At 45.1% G+C, this 11,708-nt stretch overlaps 1 protein-coding gene across 1 annotated transcript in view; it reads left to right on the forward strand.

The window, feature by feature from the left end:
• syt7b (synaptotagmin VIIb) overlaps positions 1 to 11,708 on the forward strand; it is a 78,919-nt gene that overhangs the window by 17,783 nt on the left and 49,428 nt on the right. The window contains exons 4-5 of the mRNA XM_072660047.1: positions 976 to 1,079; positions 10,201 to 10,286. Of these exons, the coding sequence (XP_072516148.1) occupies positions 976 to 1,079; positions 10,201 to 10,286 (190 nt within the window). The remainder of the gene's footprint in view (positions 1 to 975; positions 1,080 to 10,200; positions 10,287 to 11,708) is intronic.

Raw genomic sequence — 11,708 nt, forward strand, 5'->3', positions numbered from 1 at the left:
CTGTCCTCTCACTTCATCTCGGTGAAGAGCAGTTTCTGTGGGCTGGAGATGATGAATGAGGAAAGAAAAGACACATTACAGAGCTACCAACTCTCTCTCTCCCTCTCTCTCTCTCTCCCTCCACTCACCATAATTCGCTCCATTAGGTGTGTGCTTTTTTAGAGATATTCTCAAATCGTCTGTTCCCATTCCTGCCTCCTCCTCCTCCTCTCTCAAGCAATCACGACTGCTCTTTTCATGTTTGTCTCTCTTTCTCCCACTCTTTGTTTCATCCTCTCTTTTCTTCTGCGCTGATTAACGCGCTTTTTTTAGATTTATCCAAGTTCGGTCCCCTCGAATCCGAAACTTTAAACCTGATTAAAAAACAGCAGCTTTTATCAGAGCGGAGAACTGAAAGGATGCACACACACACACACACACACACACACATCACTCATTCTGATACATCCTACCACCCACACTGCATACTCACATACACACATACACACACTCACTCAGTAGTGTGTATTGGCATGCAGTGGTGTACTCAAGTCTAGATGAGTGGGTATACTGTGCTTTCTTAGAGACCCCCACCACCAGCGGCCTCTCTAGACTTCTTGTTCTACTGGGGTACACAGAGACTTTAGAGGGGCACATCTGCACCCCTCTGCTTGCCTAATAATATTATTAGTTAATAATAATGATAGAAGTAACGGAGCTCCAACATCAGTACCTAACCTCACAGATGCTCTCACTCTCGCAATCAAATTCTTCTCACAGCTATGTTCCAACATCTAGTGGAAGAGTAGAGGCTATGACTGCAGTAAAGACTGAAAGGACAGACTCACTCTTAATGCCGTTTATTTTGGCAAAGACACTGAATTAGCAAGTGTCCACATACTTTTGGCCAGATAGTGTGTGCATATCGAGAACACGACAGTCTGTAAACTGGGATCCATTCTTACCATTAGTCTCTCTCTCCCTCTCTCTCTGCAGGCTCCCTGTCCCTCAGTGTGTTCCTGGTGTCGGTCAGTCTAACAGTGTGTGTCGTGTGGCTCGTGGCGCTGTGCGGCGTCTGTGGGTGGTGCCAACGCAGACTGGTGAGTGATGTCAATCAACACTGCAACAAATACAGCAGGTGTTTCTAATAAAGTGATCAGGGAGTGGAAGAACAATTTAGGGGTTTCTAATAAATTAGCCAGTGGGTAGACGCACAAGGTAGGTGTTTCTAATAAAGTGGCCAGTGAGTGGAAGCAAAAAATAGGGGTTTCTAATAAAGTGGCCAGGGAGTAGAAGCACAAAATAGGGGTTTCTAATAAAGTGGCCAGGGAGTGTAAACACAAAGTAGGGTTTTTCTTAAAAAGTAGCCCTGCAAGGAAGATGTTTCTAATAAAATGGCCAGTGAGTGGACGTGCAGGGTAGTTGTTTCTAATAAAGTGGCCAGTGAGCGGGAGCACAAGGTAGGTGTTTCTAATAAAGTGGCCAGTGAGTGGGAGCACAAGGTAGGGGTTTCTAATAAAGTGGCCAGTGAGTGGAAGCACAAGGTAGGGGTTTCTAATAAAGTGGCCAGTGAGTGGAAGCACAAGGTAGGGGTTTCTAATAAAGTGGCCAGTGAGTGGGAGCACAAGGTAGGGGTTTCTAATAAAGTGGCCAGTGAGTGGGAGCACAAGGTAGGGGTTTCTAATAAAGTGGCCAGTGAGTGGGAGCACAAGGTAGGGGTTTCTAATAAAGTGGCCAGTGAGTGGGAGCACAAGGTAGGGGTTTCTAATAAAGTGGCCAGTGAGTGGAAGCACAAGGTAGGGGTTCGTAATGTGGACAGTGAGTGGAAGCACAAGGTAGGGGTTCGTAATGTGGACAGTGAGTGGAAGCACAAGGTAGGGGTTCGTAATGTGGACAGTGAGTGGGAGCACAAGGTAGGGGTTTCTAATAAAGTGGACAGTGAGTGGAAGCACAAGGTAGGGGTTTCTAATAAAGTGGACAGTGAGTAAAAGCACAAGGTAGGGGTTCGTAATGTGGACAGTGAGCGTATTCTGGTTTAATGTCATTGACCATGTTTGTAACTGATGCAGAAAGGCAGTGTTTTCTGTGCTCATCTCTCCTCTAATGCCAGAGATTCATTAAAACAATGTGTTTTCAGCATTTAGTCAGTCCGTCTGAGCACAGCCAGCCCAAATAAGGTGTAATGAGGAGGGAGAGCCATGTTATTTCAGACAGAAACATAAAGAGCCGTGAGTGGAAGCACAAGGTAGCAGTAATTGGACGGAATAGCAGATGTATAAATAGACAGGAGGAGGTGACTGAAGAAGAGCAAATCTGTGATTAATAGGCAGTTAATAAATATAACCCACGAATGGAATTAATCACTTCAATTTAGTATAATTGAATTAGCCTCTTTTCAGGTTTAATGATTCATCCATTACTCAAATTAATTAGCTTTGGTCGTTTATGCATACGCTAACTTATTTACGTTATGGTAATGGCAGCAACAGGTCTGGCTTTGGTTTTTCCATGAATGCCCACTTTTAATTAATGAACATTAATGAAGCAAATAGGGAAAACGCCGCTCTTGAGATGGGTCTGTGGAGAGGAGAGGAACAGAAGGGTGGACTGTGGGGTGGCTTAAAAGCGCCCAGGCTTTAATTACACTCAGTAATGGGCTCTGGTGCGTATCCACACCCTGCAGGCACCTAGCAGCTTACTCTTATTACAAAGAGGGATTACCTCTCTCTATATATGACTTTTCATCCCTTTATTCCTTTCTTTCTTTTCTACACCCAGTACTACAGGCAGGGAGCCCTGAGTGTAAGCAGTCCTCCTTCATAAGCTCAGTAATCGTGGCACGCTGGGGCCTGGCCTGGTTTTCCAAATGCAGCAAAGCACCATGATTATTGTAAAATCAGTGGGAAAAGCAGCAAAATCACATTTACACAGTTTTCCTTTCCTTTATTTTCTTCCTACAATCAGCCCAGACAGTCACAGTCAGGGGGTGCTCTCAGGACAAAGGAGGTGCCATTAGAACCAATCATAGTCCAGGGGAGACCCAGGATGAACGAGGAAGGTCATTAGAACCAATCATTGCCAGGGGGGAGGTCTCAGAACAAACAAGGAAGCTATTACAACCAATCACATTACGAGGGAGATCTCAAAACAAACAAGGAAGTCATTACAACCAATCACAGTCAGTGGAAGGTCTGCTAACAAGAAAGGAGGTGATAAGGACCAATCACATTCAACAGAAAATCTCAGAACAAATGAGGAAGTGATTGGGACCAATCACATTATGAGGGAGGTCTCAAAACAAACAAGGAAGTCATTACAACCAATCCCAGTCAGGGGGAGGTCTCAGAACAAACAAGATGGTCATCAGAACCAGTCACAGTCAGGGGGAGGTCTCAGGATGAACAAAGAAGGTCATTACAACCAATCACATTCTGAGGGAGGTCTCAAAACAAGCAAGGAAGTCATTACAACCAATCACAGTCAGGGGGTGCTCTCAGGACAAAGGAGGTGCCATTAGAACCAATCATGGTCAGGGGACGGGCTTAAAACGCCCACCTGCAGTCAGGTGGAGGACTCAGGTAATAAGAACTCATTCAAAAGAAGGGCTCAGAAAAAAATGAAGGACCAATCACATTACAGGGAGGTCTCAAAACAAACACTGAAGTCATTAGAACCAATCACAGTCTGGTGGAGATCTTAAAACACCCACCTGCAGTCAGGGGGCGGTCTCAGGACAAACATCAACAATCAAACAATCTGCTAGTTTACCAGCATATGTTTTCACCTGGATGACCAGCGTTCCAGCACCTTGACCATCAAGGTGACCATCTGAAGAACATCTGAAGACCAGCTACCTGCAAATGTTGAGAGGAGTATTCATAAGCAGCCACCTTGAGGCTAGAATTGTTCTTCATAGATTCATACAGTCCTTTCTGGAAAAAAAGCTGGTTAAGCTGGTTGAGTTTGATGGTTTAGCTGGTATACAAATAAGCTTACCAAGCTAAACCACCAGTATAACCAAGCTAAACCACCAGTATGATCAAGCTAAACCACCAGTATAACCAAGCTAAACCACCAGTATGATTAAGCTAAACCACCAGTATGACCAAGCTAAACCATCAGTATGACCAAGCTAAACCACCAGTATGATCAAGCTAAACCACCAGTATGACCAAGCTGAACCACCAGTATGATCAAGCTAAACCACCAGTATGATCAAGCTAAACCACCAGTATGACCAAGCTGAACCACCAGTATGACCAAGCTAAACCACCAGTATGACCAAGCTGAACCACCAGTATGACCAAGCTGAACCACCAGTATGGTCAAGCTAAACCTCCAGTATAACCAAGCTAAACCACCAGTATGACCAAGCTGAACCACCAGTATAACCAAGCTAAACCACCAGTATGATTAAGCTAAACCACCAGTATGACCAAGCTAAACCATCAGTATGACCAAGCTAAACCACCAGTATGATCAAGCTAAACCACCAGTATGACCAAGCTGAACCACCAGTATGACCAAGCTGAACCACCAGTATGGTCAAGCTAAACCACCAGTATGACCAAGCTGAACCACCAGTATGACCAAACTGAACCACCAGTATGGTCAAGCTAAACCACCAGTATGACCAAGCTGAACCACCAGTATGACCAAGCTAAACCACCAGTATGACCAAGCTGAACCACCAGTATGACCAAGCTGAACCACCAGTATGGTCAAGCTAAACCTCCAGTATAACCAAGCTAAACCACCAGTATGACCAAGCTGAACCACCAGTATAACCAAGCTAAACCACCAGTATGATTAAGCTAAACCACCAGTATGACCAAGCTAAACCATCAGTATGACCAAGCTAAACCACCAGTATGATCAAGCTAAACCACCAGTATGACCAAGCTGAACCACCAGTATGACCAAGCTGAACCACCAGTATGGTCAAGCTAAACCACCAGTATGACCAAGCTGAACCACCAGTATGACCAAACTGAACCACCAGTATGGTCAAGCTAAACCACCAGTATGACCAAGCTGAACCACCAGTATGACCAAGCTAAACCACCAGTATGACCAAGCTGAACCACCAGTATGACCAAGCTGAACCACCAGTATGGTCAAGCTAAACCTCCAGTATAACCAAGCTAAACCACCAGTATGACCAAGCTGAACCACCAGTATAACCAAGCTAAACCACCAGTATGATTAAGCTAAACCACCAGTATGACCAAGCTAAACCATCAGTATGACCAAGCTAAACCACCAGTATGATCAAGCTAAACCACCAGTATGACCAAGCTGAACCACCAGTATGACCAAGCTGAACCACCAGTATGGTCAAGCTAAACCACCAGTATGACCAAGCTGAACCACCAGTATGACCAAACTGAACCACCAGTATGGTCAAGCTAAACCACCAGTATGACCAAGCTGAACCACCAGTATGGTCAAGCTAAACCACCAGTATGACCAAGATTGTCCAAAATCAAATCCTACACACACTATGCTGGTCAAGAGCTGGTTAACCTAGCATAGGGTATGTTTTTCTTTCCACAAGCTTGACCATGGCAAACCAGCTACCAGCACAAACTGGTCTTGAGCTGGATATTTTAGCAGGGCTGTCAGAAACCACATAAGCAAGTCTATTAGAACTTTCCGAACACCTCCACAGATACCTCCATTACTTCTCACGTACATTAGCCTCATAGCTCCAGTGCTAAAGTAGCCAATCATGAACACCATACTTTGATGCTATTTGTGGTGAAGCAGAGGAAACTGTGCTCTTAACTCCGTGATGTTAGGCTGTTGTTGGGAAGCGACTGTGTGTTCAGTAACTGTGCTGTATGAACCTCAACTGAATGAGTGTGTTATGTAAGTGTTTAAGTGTGTGTGTGTGTGTGTGTGTGTGTGTGTGTTTTCAGTTGGAGCCTGCAGGTCTCTGAGCATTTTGTAGTCCGTGCAGCAGCACCCTAATGATTCATACGTTTTTTCAAAAACACCCCGCTCCACGCCACGGCTCGCCACGTCAGTGTGGATATTCCCTGACAGCATAACAGGGAGTTCAGGCTAAAACAACACACACTCTGTCTGGTTTTGTTCGTACGCCTCACATGAGGGGGTCGAAAATGACGTGAACGCTGGGAAACCCAGCAGAGAGCGCTTGGTCTGCGGGTAAAACTAGAAACACTTCAGAGCGGCTGGTTGTCTAAGGCCGAGTCGACGGGGAACATGTCCAGGACACGCCGGTTCTTTGGCCGAGGAGTCTCCTCAAATGGCTTTAAAAGGATAAGCTAATTAATTTGACTCATTCAGTCAGCCTTAATCTACTTAAGTAACGTTATGTAACGTTCATGCATGCATTTCTGTTGTGTTTCTAGTCCAGAAATCGAATACGTCATACATGTCCTCCTGTGTCGATCAAGAAACAGAAGCTCTGCTAACCAGTTCAGTGCCGGACACTGATGAGGTCTTTTCATCTTGTGCCAACATGTTGGTCTGTTTGAGAAATATACTGCTGTGTTCTGCTGTCTCTGAACCCCCTTTATAACGTCAGCACGCTAACATCTAGAGAACTTCAGCTAGAGTAGGTAGCATGTCGGCAATGTTAGCTAGAGCTAGCAACAGCTCCTGCAGTTCATATCTTGATAATGTCAGCTAGAGTACTTAACATCTAATTAACATCAGCTAGAGTAGTTAACATCTAGCTAACATCAGCTAAAATAATTTAGATCTAGGTAGCATCAGCTAGAATAGTTAACATCTAGCTGCTATTGGGTAGACTAATTAACATATAGCAAGCATCACCCAGAGTGTTTAACATCTAGCTGATATTGAGTAGAATAATTAACTTATAGCAAGCATCACCCAGAGTGTTTAACATCTAGCTGATATTGAGTAGACATATTGACATCTATAGCTTCAGCTAGAGTACTTAATATTTAGGTAGCATCAGCTAGAGTAGTTAACATCTAATTGACATCAGCTAGAGTAGTTAACATCTAGCCAACGTCAGCCAAAATAATTTATATCTAGGTAGCATCAGCTAGAGTAGTTAACATCTAGATGATATTGGGTAGACTAATTAACATCTAACTGATATTGGGTAGACATTTAGGCAGCATCAGCTAGAGTAGTTAACATCTAGATGATATTGGGTAGACTAATTAACATCTAACTGATATTGGGTAGACATTTAGGCAGCATCAGCTAGAGTAGTTAACATCTAGATGATATTGGGTAGACTAATTAACATCTAACTGATATTGGGTAGACATTTAGGCAGCATCAGCTAGAGTATTTAACATCTAGATGATATTGGGTAGACTAATTAACATCTAACTGATATTGGGTAGACATTTAGGTAGCATCAGCTAGAGTAGTTAACATCTAATTGACATCAGCTAGAGTAGTTAACATCTAGCCAACGTCAGCCAAAATAATTTAGATCTAGGTAGCATCAGCTAGAGTATTTAACATCTAGATGATATTGGGTAGACTAATTAACATCTAACTGATATTGGGTAGACATATTAATGTCTATAGCATCAGCTAGATGCTAATGGATAAGGGAATGTGAGAGAGGAGAGGGCGAGTGGATGGGGATCATTTGGAGCCTCCTTAACGCTTGATTGACTGGAACAGGACAGAACCTGACCCGTTTGGGGACGGCATGGTTTCACTGCCCCCGCCAGAGACAGCATCTGTGCTCTCTCTCTCTCTCGCTCGCCCTCTACCTGTCTCGCCCTCTCTTTTGTTTTCTCTCTCTCTCTCTCTCTCTCTCTCTCTTTCTCTGTCTTTCTCTCTGTCTCTCTCTCTCTCTCTCTCTCTTTCTCTGTCTTTCTCTCTATGTCTCTCTCTCTGTGTGTGTCTCTCTCTCTCTCTCTCTCTCTCTCTCTCTGACACATTAATTCCCGACCCTCTCCCTGTTGTTTTTGAATAATTTGTGAATTCTGTTTGAAACCCACTCACCCTGTCGTTTCCTCGTCTCTTTCCCTCCTACACTCGCGCTTCCAAATTTTCCTCCCTCTCTTTCCCAGACTCCTCTGCGCTCTCGCTCTCCTGCTGTGCTTCATGGCTGTTTTTTGCCCTCTCTCTCTCGCGCTCTCTCTCTGTGCTATTGCTCCCCGACTGCTGAAGATTTTATGATCTTGTTTAATCATAGATAAGATGCATTGATAGCGATACACATTCTGCCTAGCTTCACTCCCTGAAAGCACTGAAGTGTGTGTGTGTGTGTGTGTGTGTTAGTGTGTGTGTGTGTGTGTGCATGGTGTTTTATTTGCATTCATGTGAAAATATGGATTTCTCTGGTTATCCACAGTAAAAGAGGGGTTTTTTGATAAAGTGGCCAGTGAGTGGAAACACAAGGTGGGTGTTTCTAATAAAGTGGCCAGAGAGTGGAAGCACAAGGTAGGTGTTTCTAATAAAGTGGCCAGTGAGTGGAAGCACAAGATAGGGGTTTCTAATAAAGTGGCCAGAGAGTGGAAGCACAAGGTGGGTGTTTCTAATAAAGTGGCCAGTGAATGGAAGCACAAGGTAGGGGTTTCTAATAAAGTGGCCAGTGAATAGAAGCACAAGGTAGGTGTTTCTAATAAAGTGGCCAGTGAGTGGAAGCACAAGATAGGGGTTTCTAATAAAGTGGCCAGAGAGTGGAAGCACAAGGTGGGTGTTTCTAATAAAGTGGCCAGAGAGTGGAAGCACAAGGTAGGGGTTTCTAATAAAGTGACCTGAGAGTGGAAGCAAAAGGTGGGTGTTTCTAATAAAGTGGCCAATAAGTGGAAGCACAACATAGGTGTTTCTAATAAAGTGGCCACACGGTGAAAGCACAAGTTAGGGGTTTCTAATAAATTGGCCAGGTGCTGTATTCTTTTCAGAATAAATGTGTGGTTGTTTATCTGCCCGTTGTTTCTACCTGTGTGTGCTGTCTGCGCTGTTGGAGGCGTGTGTTTCTCTGATTGACGGATCATTGCGGTGGAGTGATTGCGCGTGTTGGTTGGAGACACATTTAGATGCTGGAAGCTGGCTGGCTGCTGCTGGATGGGAGCCAGAACTCCGCTCATTTCTCTTCCCTGTTCGGATCGTTTATCATCTTTTACGCGGTTCCTGGCAGCTGATAGCTTTCTGAGCACTTTCTAATAAATCCTCCACCTTCCAGAAAGCTTTCAGACGGCCCGGCCAACCTGGAGACGAGAGGACAGGCTGGGGCGTGTGGACAAACAGGAGAAGATGTCATTTGCCTAAGTGTACAATACTGTGCAAAATAGTACAAACACTGAAATCAGAATAAACACTTATAATAACACTCCTACAGAAGGTGGAGGTTCTCCATCACTGTGGTCATCATTAGAACATCTCCAAAGTTCTCCTCTCTCATGGAGTCTAGTGTTATTTAGAGTTCTCCTCAGATCAACACCTGGTTTGGTGGTAAATCAGGGCTTAATGATGGTAAATCAGGTGAGCTGCTGCTGCTGCTGCTGATGGAGTTAAACACGTCCTCCACGCTGTGCTGACTGGACTGGGGGGCGTCCAGGAGAACCCTGGAGGAACCGAGCTCTGTTCTTCAGACTAGCTCACCGACAAGATCTCACTACTTTCTTTCTTCAGAATGAGAAGCTCTTGTTTCTCCTTTTTACTGGATTTATCTTCACATGCTTTATCTGTTCTGATCAGATCTGGAGCTTCTGCAGTAGAACCCTCTCACTGCTGAGAGACGGGGGAGTAGAGTGACGGGGTTAGGGGCCTAAAACCTCTGCACAGGACTAAGTGAAGGTGTGGCCAGTGGAGTGACAGTGATGGTGGAGTGAGCTGCATTATGTAAGGAATCAGCTGACATTTCTAAAACCATGTGTTCTCCTAAACTGAAGGGCCTTCGAGGCAGTCCTGTTCTCTGTGTGCATGTGTGTGTGTGTGTGTGTGTGTGTGTGTGTGTGTGTGTGTTTACATACTGTATTTGACCTTTTGTCATGTTGGTATTTGTTCGTCTGGTTTGCTGAGCAGAGACACTGTTTATCGTTCTCGCCATTGTGTTTTCTTTTCAGTGCACACACACACACACACACACACACACACACACACACACACACTCTCTGTTTGAGGGGGACTCTATATAGAGTGAAATGAAGGGGATGTTGGAGCTCTGTTCACTTTTAGGCCGCAAAACACTGTTCTCTTTTTCACTGTAACTTAACCTCTCTCTCTCTCTCTCTCTCTCTCTCTCTGTAGGGTAAGAGGAATAAGCCGGGTGTGGACTCAGCAGGTTCTCCAGACTCTGTATCAGTTCGAGGTCGGGGAGAGAATAAAGCCATCAAGTAGGTGCTTCCAGAACATCGCAGCTGAAGCTGGGACCTCAGTAATGGACCTGAACTGCAGCTGACTTACACAATAGCTTGCGATTGGTCGCTTTGCATGTCAGTCAAATAGCCCCTCTCTTAGGCTCTTGTTGGCCTGTGTCAAGAAATCCAGAGGCCAATGCCTATTGGTGGGGAGTCCAGCAGACTCTCTGGGTGGGAAGGTTGACCCTCCATCTCCCCCACCTAGCGTTCTCCTTCAAGGAGTGCTGTGTAAGAGAGGATGTGAGGGAGCTTCTTCACATGTCCCAGAGCAAGATCATGTGAGACTTCACCCTCCCAGCACTGGTAGCATTGTGTGATTGGGAGGGGGGTGAGGTTCTAGATAGTCCGTGGGATTTCTACACAGTCTATAAAAAATATAACTACAGAATGATTCTGAATTAAAATACAGTACTTAAGCTATGTACACTATATGGACAAAAGTATTGGGACACTAGCTTTTTCATCGTTTCTTTTAAAATCAAGGGTATTCAAACTGTCCCTACTGTCCAAGACAAGCGACCCCACCTCATCCCCACCTCTTCCCTAAAGTACTGGATGGAGCTCCACCACCATCATTCCAGAGAGCACAGTTCCTCCACTGCTCCACAGCTCAATACTGGGGGGCTTTATACCCCTCTACTAGCCCACGCCTGGCATTAGGCAGCATGGAGCCAGAAGGGTCATGATGTTTATTATCTGCTCCAGAGAGTCCTATTCTATTGGCAGTACTTCTCTACAGGGACTAGACAAGAGTACTATGTAATATAGCTGAATGCATTCGTTAGAAGAGGTGTCCACAAACATTTGGACATATAGTGTATGTATAAGCAAATGACTGTATATAGTGTATGTGAGCAGTAATGTTGATTAGTTAATGAAGACATGTCCGCAGCTATGAGAAATGAGCATAGCCTCAAATGCTGACCCACGCCTGCTCCTGAAGACCAGGACCTGCTCAGCCTGGTAGAAGAGAGCAGTGGACTGAAACAAATGCCCACAGTCCGCGGTCCGCCTTTCTGGAGCTCGAGCTTCTCCCACTCAGTGCTGCTAGAATATTCATCAGGCTCTGGTCTAATTAGGCGCAGCCACAGCCGGCTCCAGATGGGTCCTGTTTTCAGAACAGCACTCGTGGCCGTGCGGCTAATCAACAGCGGCCACTCAAGGGCAGCGAGGGCCTCCTGCCCGCAGCCCTGCAGTCGGCTCCAGCTGACTCTTCTAGGAGCCGAACACATGGAGAATGGCGCAGGGAAGCCGAGGGGGTAGATTTTCATTGCCCGTGTTTGTATTTCCGGGTAAGGATGGGGCGTGGTCATTTCAGATTTTCAGGATATCTTGTTTAAGCATAAACATAACCTGGCCAAATCTTTGTGGACACCTGCTCATCCGATGTTTAATAGC

The sequence above is a fragment of the Salminus brasiliensis genome, chromosome 17, assembly GCF_030463535.1.
Source record: "Salminus brasiliensis chromosome 17, fSalBra1.hap2, whole genome shotgun sequence".
In the NCBI taxonomy this organism is placed as follows: Eukaryota; Metazoa; Chordata; class Actinopteri; order Characiformes; family Bryconidae; genus Salminus; species Salminus brasiliensis.